Consider the following 15,644-nt stretch of genomic DNA (forward strand, 5'->3'; position numbering starts at 1 on the left):
GATACACCAGAGATGTATTTTTTTTTTTTTTTTTTTTTTTGTAAAACGACCCGGAAGAAGTTAGTGCAAAATGTGATATCGGGAGGCCGAGGTCAGGAATTCTCTCTCACAACCATCTTGGATATAGAATCCTAGCTCGGTGAGTGTGTCTGCCGCGAATCTAGCTTCATCTCACCATTTATCGCAGTTTAAATGATTTAAAACATGGCTCTGAAAGTACATGAGAAGCGTGGCATACCCCTTATGTGGATATTTATCCATATCATTATCTGTACACAGAAATATTCACTGTTTATGTTATCGATCTCTGGTACAAAATGGGGGAACACGACTTTGCCCACATTTGCTAACGGGTATAGGCTTGGTTTCATGTGACACGACAGTTGAGAACACAGGACGAATTAGAAGTTTTACGGATGGGGCAACTTGTGTAGTGTTCAGGGGAAGTTGTCAGTGACCCAACCTATGAACATATCTTTGACAGCGCACATCCAGCTAGCAAGATTCAAGCGAAGCTTGTTCGAAAGTGAGAGTACCGTTAGCTAACCATCTCCCTAATATTTTACTGTTTTCTTTGACTATACAAGTTGGTAGCTATGATTGTTATTGCTGTGACGTTATATTAAAACGCGTTTTAGTCCAGTGTCTATTTTGTCTGCTGGTTTGCAGCTTGCCAGTATTAACTATCTAGGTAACGTTAATCCATTTAAAGTGGCGAGTTAGCTTGCTAACTAGGGAATGTATCATTACATTAGCAACACGTGAAACACACAGTTAACGCTTGAGTTCGAAATTAAAATGACTTGTTGGCTAACCACTAATTTATCCAGTTACCCTCACTGTCAGTAAGTACCTAACCAATGTTTGACAGTATGAGTCGGTCACATTGAGTATAATCTGCCGTCCTAGAATTTCGTTACATCCGCAATAAAATTATATTTGACTTAGTATTTAGCTGGGAATTATTTGGATTTGAACACAGTGGGAGAACCTCAATTTCATACTTTTCGCGTCCTCTTTCTCAAAACCAATTGGATGAGAGAGTCAGAGGTCCCTATACCATCTGACTTCCTTCAATGGTGTTTAAGGAGGTGAGGAGAGGACTCGGAAGTGTGCAGGTGATTTCACTGAGACATTGTGTACGATTACATGCACACAATAGTGCGATTAGTGTGGATAGATTAATATAATAGTTCGATTAAAACGTTTACATGCTTTGCAAGAAGAAGGATTCCCTTAATGTGTTACATAAACACATCTGAAATCGGGCTACCTGATGGCATTCTGATAAATGCAGAGAATCCCCAATCAAAATAAACGTTCTGCCACAGCAAGCGTGATATTATTTTTTGGAAGCATATTTGATTTTGAGACCTGACATATAAAGTTTGAACTACTTCTATGCATTCATTCAGTTGTTCTGAACGCACTTCACTCAGCACTGAAGAGGGAGGCTAGCTCAGCTGGTGTTAACACATACACCAATCAAATACAGCACTGGGAATGCCAACTAAGGTGTTTACATGTGCAAATAATTAGAAAGATTGCACAGAAAACCAGGTGCATTAATTGGTGTATGCTTACTTTGATTTTGACCTAATGCCGATTTTAAGATGAGCAGAGTAAGATGTTTACATGATTGCATAATCTGCCTACTGCCATAATCAGTTTTATCGAATTACTACTGTGCTGGTTAATGTACTCATTGAATCCAATTCCTACTACTACATTTTTTAAAATCTGTTTCTATGGATTTACCTAGTCAATGGGAGACGTGTAAAAGTATCGAGTAAGTTAGTCTGTGTTTTATTCATGCCATGTCAGTTATTCCTGGTGAGTCATTCCTTGATTTCTCATTTCAGACACAAGCATGCCTGGTGAAGCCACAGAGACTGTCCCGGTCACTGAGCAGGAGATGCAGCAGCCACAAGTTGAGACTGGTTTGTATAGCATTATTACATCACACCTGCATGCTAAGATACTAAACTGCAAGGCTAATGGGGTCCTGGAACTCAAACACTGCAGTAGCTAATTCTACAGTGCTTGTTGGATATAGTGACTGAAGTCATATTTCCCCAGTGGAGTGGTGGCTGTTATTTGAGAGCTCTATATTCATTGAACTCCTTCAGGAAGTGTAGCACCCATCAGTTGACACTTAGATAATCAAGCAGGTGACACTGCTGGTAGAATGACACACTGTTGGGGACGCTCACTTGGAACCGTTTTCTCTGCGTCAAGTACAGCTTTACACATATTCTCATATATAGGAATATGTGGTGTCAGGTTTCTTTTAAGGGGAAGGGTGGGCTGATCATTTCTTTTTTTACTTTGAAGTGAGTAGCCCTCAAGGATTATGTTTGGCCAGTCCATTGACTCACTTTGCTTCAATGTTGAAAAAAGGGTGTGGTAACAATTTTTGGGGATTTGAGATGGATTAAAACATTGTGGTTGTCTTGAATTTCACTGCAGGTCAAATGGGTTATCCAGGACCCCTTATTTACTGAAACTCACTCACAACCGCATGTGTTGAATGTTACTGTACCGACAACTGTGTTGTAAAACACTTTCTAATGCACGGGTATCGATGTAGTGGCATGTGCATGGACATTTTTTAAAGAAACATCCTGCACGCATTAATTATAACTGAACAAAAATATAAACGCAACATGCAACAATTTGAACCATTTTACTGAGTTAAAGTTCAGTCAGTTGAAATCAATTCAATAGGCCCTAATCTATGGATTTCACATTACTTGGCATGGGTGAGCCTGGGAGGGCATAAGCCCACCCACTGGTGAGCCAGGGCCCAGCCAATCACAAGTTTTTTTTTTTCCAACAAAAGGGCTTTATTACAGACAGAAATAGTCCTCAGTTTCATCAGCTGTCCGGGTGGCTGGTTTCAGATAATTCCGCAGGTGAAGAAGCCAGATGTGGAGGTCCTGGGCTGGTGTGGTTACACAAGGCCTGCGGTTGTGAAACTTGTTGGATGTACTGCCAAATTCTCTTAAATGACGTTGGAGGTGGTAGAGAAATGAACATTAAATTCTCTGGCAATAGCCCAGGAGGACATTCCTGCAGTCAGCATTCCAAATGCACGCTCCCTGAACTTGAGATCTCTGGCATTGTGTTGTCTCAACTGCACATTTTTAGTGGCTTTTTGTCCCCAGCACAAGGTGCACATATGTAATGATCATGCTGTTTAATCTGCTTCTTGATGTTCCACACCTTTCAGGTTGATGGATTATCTTGGCGAAGGAGAAATGCTCACTAACAGGGATGTAAACACAATTTGAGAGGAATAAGCTTTTTGTGCACATGGAACATTTCAGGGATCTTTTATTTCAGCTCATGAAACGTGAGACCAGCACTTTACATGTTTCATTTTATATATTTTTTTTTAATGCGTTTCATTTTATATTTTTGTTCAGTATATGTGATACTATTTTATTAGCAACCTCAGCATTAAAAAGTGTCACTGACTTATCATAGAGCATTAGGAATTCCTTATGCTTCTGGAAATATATATTTAGTTTTTAGACCAGCTTTTAGTTTTATATATTCACACCTACATTCTCTTTGACCATGTTAGTGATATGGTTGCTAAATGTTATGCCCACAATTGCGGGCCTTTTTATGGCATTGATTTGACTTAATGTTTGATGGCAAAGGTAAGCTTCTTCTGTGAAGTATCTTATGGCGCTTTATTTTCAAGTCATTTAAGAAACATTGATAGTTTTCTTAGAGCATTTTCTCATTTCATTTACATGCTGCAGCAAACAAAATTCTGATTAGTATAACAAAGATGCATCAATATGCAAGTGGAGATAATTGGTGACACTTATGGATTTCCACACTACCAAGCCCTGAACCGGAAGAGTGAAGTGTTGAAAACCATGACGGTTATAAGCAGATGAATCGCCATGTTTCCTGAAGAGACAATGAGTTGGAGCTGGTGAAGGCCACAAATTTGCTTTTGAAGACCACTGATCATGATGGCAGCCGAAGAAGGTGCTGAATAAGTGAAGACTACTAATATTGATTGGAGAAGATTCTGGATGTTCAGTACCACAGGTGCCTGTTAATGAAGTTGATGAGAAACTACAGTACAGGGTTTATGGAGCGAGCCCACGTAGTTTTGCAAGTAAATACCTAGTGTTGCTAGTGGAAACACCATAGGTGTTTGCTGATAAATGGGAACTGTTAGCTATGGCCACAGGAGAAGACTTTCGGAATTAAAGTTAGACTCTTGGAAAAGCGGTAAATTGTTTTTGTTCAGCAAGGAAGACTGCGTTGTTCCAGAAAAGTGTCAAATCCACTTGGGGATTTGGGTTAAATTGCATGAAGTGGATGAGAAAATGTTTACATTTTGTATTTCAGTTCTAGTTATTTGACTGTAATTCAGGTAAGGTTATCAAATTGCCTCATCACATCAAACAGAATAGCAACCTGTTAAATCTAAATGTTATAATTCAACCATTTTCACTAGTGGTTCAGTGTGCATGGTTCTCTGTGGTAAGATTCTTTTCACTCTGAAATATTGTGTCATTACGATTTGTAGATGTATTGAATGCTGCTCGCTCTTCAAAGGGTTTCTACCCACTTTCGGTCTCAAGGTTTTTCCAGTCACAATCTTGTGCATTTAGGCACTGCATGGTAACTGGGACATGGGCTCAAGTTTGGTTTTGTGGGTACACACAACATTCACCCATTCTTGGTTCACCTCTAGCAAATGGAAGGCTGATGTCTGCATCCTTGAACAACCTCACAAACACCTTGGTTCAACTGAATTGATACACTACATGACCAAAAGTATGTGGACACCTGATTGTCGAACATCTCGTCCCAAAATCATGGGCATTAATATGGAGCTGGTCCCTGCACTTCTGGGAAGGCTTTCCACTAGATGTTGGAATATTGCTGCGTGGACTTGCTTCCATTCAGCCACAAGAGCATTAGTGAGGTCAGGCACTGATGTTGGGCGATTAGGCCTGGCTCGCAGTTGGCATTCCAATTCATCCCAAATGTGTTCAATGCAGGCCAGTCAAGTCCTTCCACACCGATCTCGACCAACTATTTCTGTATGGACCTCGCTTTTTGCACGGGGTCGTTGTCATGCTGAAACAGGAAATGGCCTTTCCCAAACTGTTGCGACAAAGTTGGAAGCACAGAATCGTCTAGAATGTCGTGGTATGCTGTAGCATTAAGATTTCCATTCACTGGCCTAGCCCAAACCATTAAAATAAATGCCCAGACCATTATTCCTCCTCCACCAAACTTTACCTTTGGCACTATGCATTGGGGCACGTAGCGTTCACCTGGCATCCGCCAAACCCAGATTCGTCCGTCGGACTGCCAGATGAAGCGTGATTCATCACTCCAGAGAACACACAGCCACTGCTCCAGAGTACATTGGCGGCAAGCTTAACACCACTCCAGTCGACACTTGGTATTTTGCATGGTGGTCTTAGGCTTGTGTGCTGCTGCTCGGCCAAGGAAAACCCATTTCATGAAGCTCCCGCCAAACAGTTCTTATGCTGATGTTGCTTTCATACAGACAGTTTGGAACTCGGTAGTGAGTGTTGCAACTGAGGACAGGTGAGCTTTTTTGGCGTACCACTTTGTGGCTGAGCCGTTGTTGCTCCTAGACGTTTCCACTTCACAATAACAGAGCTTACAGTTGACCAGGCCGCTCTAGCAGGGCAGAATTTTGTGTATTGAGATTGTATGGCTGTGTGCTCGCTTTTATACACCTTGTCAGCAACGGGTGTGGCTGAAATAGCCGAATCCACTCATTTGAAGGGGTGTCCACATACCTTTGTATATATAGTGTAGATCTAGATCACAACCCCAATTCTAAAAATGTCCTCATTCAATTGTTTCCTATTAATATTTTGTGTCATATAATCAAAACATTTGTACCCCAACTTCCTCATGTTGGTAAAAGTACCTGGTATAGGAGAATACCGTTACTGTAGTTAGATTTTATTAAACGAGGGGTTAAATCATTTTGATCATATGCTTCAAAAAAACGTTATTGTAAGTTTATCAACCGCTCCTCACACTTGCTGTGACTACCCCCTGCCGCTCCTTCCGCTCCTCCTTTCCTTCCTATCAACTCCAGGGGTGTTGAGTTCCTCTGCTCCCCCTGAGATGGCTGTGTCTGACGTGACCAAGGCAGCCGCTTTGGAGAGTCCTGTGCCTCTAGGATCCGCCACTGTTCTTCCAGAGATCGAATCCCAACCGGTGTCAGAAATGGCTTTAGGAGAGGCATCTAGTGGACAACTTAATGGTGTAGAAGCAACACCTGAAGTTGAAGCAACCATTGTTGAAGAACGTAAAGAAACTGCTGAACAACAGGTCACCCAAGCACCAGAAGAGGTCATCATTCAAGATTCAGCTGAGGTTATAGAGGCTACCGCGGGTGCAGAACCCGCGGCAGTGGCTGCAGAACCCGCGGTAGTGGCTGCAGAACCCGTGGCAGTGGCTGAAGAGACTCCGGCCCAAGAACCAGCACCTGCTGCTAAAGAGCCAATCGCAGACACTATTGATGGGATGGCACGTGTAACTCCAGAAGTCACCCCCGAGCCTGCAGTCGAGATGATCACTGAAGAGTTGAGGACTGTGAGTCTGGATCCAGCTCTTGATGATGCCGTACTATGCACTGAAGTGGCCAGCTCGGACACTGGGGCCCCAGAACCTGAAGCACTGCCTGCTGATATGACCATTGACACGCTAAACGAAACCTCTGTTGAGAAAGAACCAATTGCGGCCTTCTCTGAGGCCGTCCAGACGAAGGTGATGTCAAATCGTGCAGGCCCGACCGTCTCCACCTGTCTCCTGTCAGGTGGGTCATTTTGTGTGCAAAGTTGGTTGCTTTTCCCCTCTTACAGCAGCTCCCCCTTTTCAGACATTTCGTCTCTTTTTTTTTTTATACTTGCAAACTTCTGCGCCAATGCCGGGCCTATATTTGCCCTTTCAAATGTTATGTTTTGTCCCCAAAAAATAGTAAAATGTTATTATGCTTGATGAAAAGGGCTTATGTTTAGAGAAATGAAGGGATTTTCAATATTACATTTTCTTTTTTAGGGCTTGTTATTATCTCATGAGTATCCATTGGCTCTCAATTTTCTCTCGCATCACTGTTTAAACCCAGCGTTTCACCTTGAAACAGGCCAGTCCATTTAGGCACTTAATGTAAAGAACTGACTTCTAGCAACTTCTTCGTCTTTTGTCATCAGATGTGGACTGTCCTTTGACTGTACTATTTCAGTCTCTCTAACTTTCTCTGGGCTTATTGGTGTTTATCCGGAATAATGCCACCTAGCCAACTGTGTTAATGTGCTCTAACTGCAGTATCTGTTTTTAACACTGGTTTTTGTAGCCAATGGGGGTGGTTAGGGAGTGGTAATAGTTCCAGTTATGGCTTTTTGGTCATTGCGGTACACCTTTTTACTACTCACTAGCCACATTTAATCCATTGTGGGTTGTTTTTTTAATTTAACATATGAAATTGGTCATGTTTCTATTAAATAACAATTGCATTTATTTGTCTATACTATAGCCCGACTTTTTAAACTTGGTCGTAAACCACAATTTATATTTTTACCTCCAAAATGAACAACATTGCACCTCATCACTGCAAAGAAACAAAAGTCACGAATTACAATCTCATTCAGTCGATTGAACAATTTCAGGTTATGGTTGTTAGTGGGCTGAATTTGCCTTTAAGTGTGAACCCATTAGGGGGCTTAGGTCAAACAATGCATAGCATTGTTTATACCTGCTACAGCTCCTTAGAATTTGACCTGTCATACCACTGTCAGAAATGTATTTTAGTGTAAATAGTGCCACACTTTCCTCTGCACTGAGTGGGTCCTCACTTTTGCTCTCTGGTTATGAAATTGGACTAACGCTGTAGAAAATGTTTTGTGTGTGGGTCTGTGCTTGGACCAAGTAGATGTTGGTGTTTTAACTTTAGGTTGTCAGTTGTGGTTTTGCCTGAATACTTGAATTGTAGTGTGCATTGAGTTTGCTGGTTGGTGTGGTGTTCATTTTCCTAACCCTGGAGTTCTGAGGTAACATTGTCTTGTGTGTTCTGATCTTTTAACCCGCATGGTTCAGGCTTTGACTTCCTTCCAAATTTTTAACAAACCTATTTGTTTCATTCAGCCGCACCCTCTGCCCCTGCAAGTGTGGCTACCTCCCAGGAACCCCAGGCTGCTTCTGGCCCTGCCAAGCCCAAAGGCAAAGAGGCCAAGGGTGGCTCGACCCCAAAGGCTGTCCCTGGCAGAAGAAAAAAGACCTCGATATCTGCCTCCTCCTCTTCTCCTACCTCCCCAAAGCAAACCTCAACACCCCGTTCCCCCTTAGCGACCTCACCTGGGGCATCTGGAGCTCCCAGCCAGGGCAACCGTGCTGTCCCAAAGGTTGTAAAGGCTGGCAAACAAGGAAAGGCTAAGAAAGGAGAGGCTTTCAAGCCTGCTGTTGACCTGCCAGCCGCAGCCAAAGCTCCTGCACCCACAGAGGCCAAACCTGTTCCTATTGAGCTTAAAGCTGCTCCTGCACCAGTAGTGGCCATGCCAGCACCTGTTGCTGCAGATCCTGCACCTGCCTCACCTGTCTCTCCCAAGCCTGAGGCTTCCCCTGTGGCCTTCAAAGTGACCTCAAAGCCTGCAGCATCAGCCCCTATGTCATTTGCTGATGCTGTTGCCTCTAGCCCACTTAAAGCTGCCCCTGAAATGCCTAAGGCCAAGCCTAAGGCCAAGCCTAAGCCTGTGCCCAAAGCTGAGGTGAAAGAGGTCAAGGCAACCCCTGCACCAGCTGAGCCTGCTCTGGAGGATGATGACCTTCCACCTCTCATTCCACCAGAGGAGCCAGTAAAGATGCCAGTCTACTCACCCCCTACAGTAGTAGAGGCTCCTAAGCCTGCCCTAGTTGCTTCTCCAGCTCCCCCTAAACCAGCTCCAGTTGAGCCTGTTGTAGCTGCACCAGCTCCGCCCAAGCCTGTGCCAATTAAGCCCGTTGTAGCTGCACCAGCGCTGCCTAAGCCTGCACCAATTAAGCCCGTTGTAGCTGCACCGGCTCCGCCCAAGCCTTGCCCAGTTGGGCCCATTGTAGCTGCACCAGCTCCACCTAAGCCTGCGCCAAAAAAGCCCGTTGTAGCTGCATTGGCTCCGCCCAAGCCTTGCCCAGTTGAGCCCGTTATAGCTGCACCAGCTCCACCCAAGCCTGCGCCAAATAAGCCCGTTGTAGCTGTTCCGCCCAAGCCTGCGCCAAATAAGCCCGTTGTAGCTGCACCAGCTCCGCCCAAGCCTTTCCCAGTTGAACCTGTTGTAGCTGCACCAGCTCCGCCCAAGCCTGCGCCAATTGAGCCTGTTGTAGCTGCACCAGCTCCACCCAAGCCTGCGCCAATTGAGCCTGTTGTAGCTGCACCAGCTCCACCCAAGCCTGCGCCAATTGAGCCCATTGTAGCTGCACCGGCTCTGCCCAAGCCTGCGCCAATTGATCCTGTTGTAGCTTCCCCTAAGCCTGTTGAAGTAGCCATTGTACCACCACCTCCAGTTTCAAAACCTGCCCCCACCCCTGCTAAAACCCCAACCAAACCGGAGCCTGTGACCAAGAATGAGGGTATTTCTTCTTCTTCCTCCTCTCTCTGTCTCCTGTCCCCCCCCCCTCTGTTTGCCTGCCGATGTTGAGTTCTGTGGCCCATTCACTGGCTTGCTCAAGTGTCTCTTCCCTTTTTCTTCAGGTTTGAGTTGAAAAAAGTAGAGATTGTAGTAGTCGGTGTATTAGATTGGCTTCAAATGTAACCTCAACTGGCCTGTTTCAAAGATTACATGTAATTGGAGCTGTTGATTGGTGAAATCAGTGCTCCCACTTTAGTGCCATTTTTGTTCTTTTGGATTATAATTTAAGCGGCAATCAACAGTGGCCTCCCCACCCCTGGTTTGGTAAAAGCTGAGGGGTGGGGCAGGAGAAATGTAATCACTCTCAAATTAATAGACTGTGCTATGGATTTGACAGTCCATGATATCAAATTTAGTTTTAAACACTATTTGGCCTCAACATGGTTATGTACATTTTCTTGTTTACAAATATTGGAGTAAAACAAGCTTAATTTGGGTTCCGAAGGGGTACGACAGTTGAACTAAGCTCATGAAGCATTTATAAGTCAAATTGATGTAGCAACTGCTGATTTCCCCTTGAACTGTGTTCTTTCAAACCAACCGAAGGATCCAGTTGGCATGTTTTGCCTCCCATCAAGATGCATGTTAAAAGTTCAAATCATGTAAATGTTCTCAAATTCCCTACTATTTTTAGACACTGTTTGGTGGCTGATTTTCCCCACAATGATAGTTAATTGAGCCATAGTATGGAACTCTATAAAATATCCTTGGGGGGGTCATGTCACAAGTTCGGAGAGCCATCATAAATCTGTATGACTAGGGCAACATTTTACCATAATATTATTTTAACCTTTATTTCTAAGCAGGTCTGTTAGTTTGTACACTGACTTTTGAATTGTTTTTTTTTACCTCATTCACATTTAACCATTATTCTTTCAGTGCCTCAAATTACTAGGTTAAATTCACTTACCACCAACAAATGTTGGGCTCATTTTAAATCTCAATTTGTATTGGTCTCGGTGCCTTAAACCGACTTTGCTCAGTTAAATGACCCATACAATTACAATTCTCCGGTCTTACACAGGCGCTACTTTAAGAGAACTGGTTATCTGCTGCTCAGGCATCTGCCTGTGACAGCCTGTATAATGTGACTCATGCTTGTTTCTCTGTGGGGTGCTTATAGGGTCTGGCACTGAATCGGACAGCGATGAGTCTGTACCAGATCTGGAGGAACAGGACTCCGCACAGACACAGCAAGCACAGGTAAGACCACCTGAGTGATCAAGTGCCCAGGTAAGACTGCCTGATCAATGGTCTGGTAGGGCACAGATTGGATTAACTGCTTATATATTGTATATACTGATACAGAAACAGTCCCTCCAGGATTCTGCAATCACAATTTTATTTAGCAAAATCAACAACTTCCCAAAGCATATTGTGAGGGCTTTCAAATTTGACCAATTGCCACAATATTTCTGCATTAAGAGTCAAATCGTTGCAATATTATTGCATAAAACTTCAATTAAAAAAGGACTCGCAATTTCAACCAATCACTGCTAAGGATGCACTGATATGAAATGTTTGGGCAATACCAATATCTGGTACTTTCCTTGCCAAAAACCTGATACTGATTATTTAAAATTTTAGCAGCATTTTAAGCGTTCTAGTACAGTTAAATAGTTGAAACACACACACACTGACCAATACGTTATTTTGTTGGCATTTATGTATGTCCCCATTACCAGTAAAAAAAACATAATCAAAACCTATTTATTTCACTTGCTGTGTGTTTAGTTCAGTCGTTTCGTGCTCAGAGGATTTCATCATGCATGTCAAGCAGTGAAGTTTCAGCTCAGTTGGTCCGTAGCCTCTTTTATCGTGGGTTCTCTTCATCGGTGAGCACTGTCTGTTTCCATCTTGTCCAGCTGTGTCTAACATTTCACGTAAACCCTGTTTCTTGTCTGCATCGAAGTAGCGGTCCTTGTTACCTAGAATCGAGCTTGGTGGAGATAATCACTTGTTCACAGCCTCTAGTACTTTTACAAGTTTTAACCCCACGGTCTGTTGGCTGTTTTGTTGAGAAGATGTTTCAATGCCATGACAGAGGGTATCACATCTGCTGCAGATGCAGTTGATGAGCTTATATCTCCAGTCAGTTGTTTGAATGGCGCTAGAAGTGTCTTCATGTTCTCAAATGCCATTGAAATGGCAGCCGCGGTATGAGAACCAGCACATTATTGAGCGTGCAATACGGCTTTCCTCAGTACGAAATCCTCGTCCACCCACTGTGCTGTCAGACTCAGCATGCTCATGGGGCTGACATCGCTGCTCCAAATGTCAGTGGTGGAGCTAATAGCAGTGACGCCCATAGCAAGTAGTTAATGGATGTGCTTTTCAACAATACTGTGTAACTCCGGTAGTGTGTACCAGTCGGCGAAAGCCAACATCATCCGCAACAGAGAACGGTTGATTGTTGTTATGGGTAATGAATTTCATTATCTTGGCGTTTATGGATTTTGCCTTTTTGACTTGTCTAACTTTAATGTTCTTACTCTTTCAAATGACTGTTTGACTTGAACTTGTTTAGTTGTTGGAAGCTTCTTTTTTCCCCCTGCTTTTATTCTAGGTAGCCGCTGAACGTCTGGGGGTGATGCACGTTCAAATGAGTAATTAGGTTTGTGGTATTCAAAGATTTCACTTTCTCCCCTCTGGAAATAATAGCGGCACAAACGTTGCATATGGCTTTTCTGTTATCTTCCTTTGAAATGTCAAAATAGATCCACCCAGCAGACGTTGTGGGCCAGGTTAGGAATGCTGTGTTGTACACGTAGCTCTGTATTTGTTTGTGGCGTCATCACGTCATGTATGCTACCTACGTAATATAGGTGTCCACGTCAGCTTTGACATCGGTTTTGCACATCGGCGTTGAACTAGACATCGGGCCGATGTTGCCATTTTTAGCTAATATTGGCTGTTTCCGATATGCTTACCGATTTTGTAAAATTGTATTTATTTTATTTTTTATATAGGCCATCCCTAATCATTGCACGTTTACCACATATGGTTCAATCTGTTAAATTCTTATTTTTCAGAGTAAATAACTCACGGACACTAGAGAAGCTTTAACCAAGTTTAATCATTCCCCAAAGGTTCTGTACAGCTGAAAACAGACAGCAAAAGATTTGGCTTCACAGTTTATATGCATCCTACTTAAAACACTCTCCTTTCTCGCCAATCCTTCATTTTAAGGCTCTACAGGATGCTAATAAAGAGGGTTCCAAACATTTACTACTCTCCTAAGAGAATGTGTCCTCACCACCTGACCTCAACCCCTCTTTCATCTAATACACATTCCAAAGCCTTTCTTCTGAGAACCATTAACTTCTAACCCAGTCTCTTTAATTTCCTATCTTTTATTTACGACGTCAATTATCAAAGTTTAGCACATTCCAACAAATGAAACCAGACGTCAACAATACTTTTCCCTCGTCAGCTCATTTTCGCCACAGTGGACAATGCAAATATCACAAAGAAATCCCAGCGACATCCTGGAGGGACTGAGTAAACACTTGAACTGCACTCACAACATGATTAGAACCCCTGACTATCTGTTTAAGAATAGATCCTTGACTCTTCAGTGATGATTGATAACAGTGACTTTCGTTCTTCTGAGTCTACTGAAGCCAACCCCTCTGTCCTGAGAAGAGCAACGGCCAAAGGGATACTTTCATTTGTTTTGTTTTCACCATTCATGCCATATTCTTACATATGGGTAGAGTTTTTTTGCTCGCACTCTGAAACCTTGACTGCCATTAAAGGAGGATACATGTATTTTTCCCCCCGCAGCTTGCAGCTGCTGCAGAAATAGATGAGGAACCCGTTAGCAAAGCCAAACAGAGCCGTAGTGAAAAGAAGGCACGAAAGGTAACTAGCTTTTTAAAAAACTATCTGGACTCTATCATATTTTCATTAGACATTCCTATCTTTAAAGTTTACGTTGAAAAATGCAAATGACTATGCCACCTTTAACTATCCGTATAAACAATGGATAGTTGAGGAGTACGGTTCCAGTCAAAATATAACCCATGATTTGCTTTTCTTCAGGCAATGTCAAAGCTGGGCCTCAGGCAGGTGACGGGGGTCACCAGGGTTACCATTCGCAAGTCTAAGAACATCCTATTCGTCATCACCAAACCAGATGTCTACAAGAGCCCTGCATCAGACACTTACATTGTCTTTGGTGAGGCTAAGGTAAGAGATCCAGGATACTGTTATAATTGTATTTTCTGGTCCCCTTTTAAATCTGAAATGCTATTGGCATTGTTCCATCTAGTTTAGACTGTTCTTTCACGATAGTATGCGATTCTGGTTATCAGTCAAATATGCAGTGTAATATCCTTCAACCAAGGTGTTGGTGTTCTTGCTAAAGGATACGGCACTGATATCTCTGCCCGTTTCTCTCCCTTTGTGTCTCAGATCGAGGATCTCTCACAGCAAGCCCAGTTGGCAGCGGCAGAGAAGTTCAAGGTACAGGGAGAAGCTGTGTCGAACATCCAGGAGAACACACAGACGCCCACCGTACAGGAGGAGAGCGAAGAGGAAGAGGTGAGGGCACTGAGGGGTGAAAAAGTTACTATGTAATAGGCAGGAGTTAATTTCTCTTCAGTGATGATTGATTGATACAGTGACTTTCGTTCTTCTGAGTCTACTGAAGCCAACCCCTCTGTCCTGAGAAGAGCACTTAACTATGATAGGGTTTAGTTTGTACATTATCAAAAATCGGGCACCGTATGTTTTGTTGTACATTCGATTGTATAGCTCTGAGCCTCGTGGTTAGAGCATTGGACAAGTAACCGAAAGGTTGCAAGTTCGAATCCCCGAGCTGACAAGGTAAAAATCTGTCGTTCTGCCTCTGAACAAGGCAGTTAACCCACTGTTCCTAGGCAGTCATTGAAAATAAGAATTTGTTCTTAACTGACTTGCCTAGTTAAATAAAGGTAAACATAATTTCCATGTAGTTTGATTGTAGTAGTCTCCCATGCTTAATGGGGTAATTTATGGGCCCAATCCAAAAGCCCAATTCCCCTGGAGATGATAGTTAATTGCAGTGCGAGTTGACTGTCAAATGTGTGTGTGTGTGTGTGTATATATATATATATATATATATATAACGTTTTGTCTCAATACATAGGTTGACGAGACCGGGGTCGAGGTGAAGGACATTGAACTTGTGATGTCACAAGCCAACGTGTCGCGAGCGAAGGCTGTACGCGCCCTGAAAAACAACAACAACGACATTGTCAACGCAATTATGGTAAGTAATTTTTACCACACAATTCCCCTTGTCGCCAGATGAAATAATATCTGGCACAGGGTTCCCTTCACTCCAAATATTTGTAGATTTGAATTGTGACCTGTGTCCAAGTTACCATGGGATCTACCAGCAGGAGAATTTCTCTTCATTGATGATTGATACAGTGACTTTCGTTCTTCTGAGTCTACTGAAGCCAACCTTTCTGTCCTGAGAAGAGCAAAGCAGTGTTAACTATGATGGGGCTTAGTTTGTACATGCATCAACACATTGTGTTCTTATATTCACAGGAGTTGACGATGTAGGCTGCTGGAGTCGACGGGGTTCTGAAAGGTTGCTGATTTTAATCTATCGTTGGTACAATTTATACCCAAGATAGAAATAAAGATGTGGCTTGGTAAATCGATGCGGTTTCCCACTGTTGTCTTTCATTTTGTGAAATTATGCATCTGACACGTCGTCTCCAAGGAACACTTGTCTCCAAGGGATTTGTCTGAACAGGGACATTGAATACAGTTGAGTCCTTTTACTGAACTTTCAGAAGTCCCTTGTCTTAAATAATATTGTAGGACTGGATATCTTATCATTTCGGCAGTTCAATATACATTCTACACAGAGGAGTGCACCACAGATTTAAGTCGGAAGGGTGGATTTATGTCGGAAGGGTGGAGTTTTCATGAGCTGGTGCTGGAAATCTATCTACTGTT

General features: G+C 43.0%; 1 protein-coding gene and 3 non-coding genes across 6 annotated transcripts; all 4 read left to right on the forward strand.

Annotated features, from left to right (window-relative positions):
• LOC118361371 (nascent polypeptide-associated complex subunit alpha) lies at positions 1-15,343 on the forward strand. 3 transcript variants are annotated; one of them, XM_035741242.2, is made up of 9 exons: positions 1-139; positions 1,863-1,940; positions 6,122-6,844; positions 10,810-10,889; positions 13,473-13,550; positions 13,731-13,877; positions 14,103-14,231; positions 14,818-14,940; positions 15,228-15,343. In XM_035741242.2, the coding sequence occupies exons 2-9, from the start codon at positions 1,871-1,873 to the stop codon at positions 15,240-15,242; spliced, it is 1,365 nt and encodes a 454-aa protein (XP_035597135.1). In that variant the 5' UTR covers positions 1-139; positions 1,863-1,870; the 3' UTR covers positions 15,243-15,343. The 3 variants fall into 3 exon arrangements, with proteins under 3 accessions (XP_035597135.1, XP_035597134.1, XP_035597136.1); XM_035741241.2 differs by lacking the exon at positions 6,122-6,844 and adding an exon at positions 8,170-9,627; XM_035741243.2 differs by lacking the exon at positions 6,122-6,844.
• LOC118361817 (small nucleolar RNA SNORD59) lies at positions 13,258-13,332 on the forward strand. Its single transcript, XR_004821080.1, has one exon. It is a non-coding gene; the product is annotated as a small nucleolar RNA SNORD59 (small nucleolar RNA).
• Positions 14,286-14,363, forward strand: LOC118361818 (small nucleolar RNA SNORD59). The gene has a single exon (XR_004821081.1). It is a non-coding gene; the product is annotated as a small nucleolar RNA SNORD59 (small nucleolar RNA).
• LOC118361816 (small nucleolar RNA SNORD59) lies at positions 15,083-15,156 on the forward strand. Its single transcript, XR_004821079.1, has one exon. It is a non-coding gene; the product is annotated as a small nucleolar RNA SNORD59 (small nucleolar RNA).
• Positions 15,344-15,644: the final 301 nt, after the last annotated feature.

Source organism: Oncorhynchus keta, chromosome 28 (genome assembly GCF_023373465.1).
Source record: "Oncorhynchus keta strain PuntledgeMale-10-30-2019 chromosome 28, Oket_V2, whole genome shotgun sequence".
Classification (NCBI taxonomy): domain Eukaryota; kingdom Metazoa; phylum Chordata; class Actinopteri; order Salmoniformes; family Salmonidae; genus Oncorhynchus; species Oncorhynchus keta.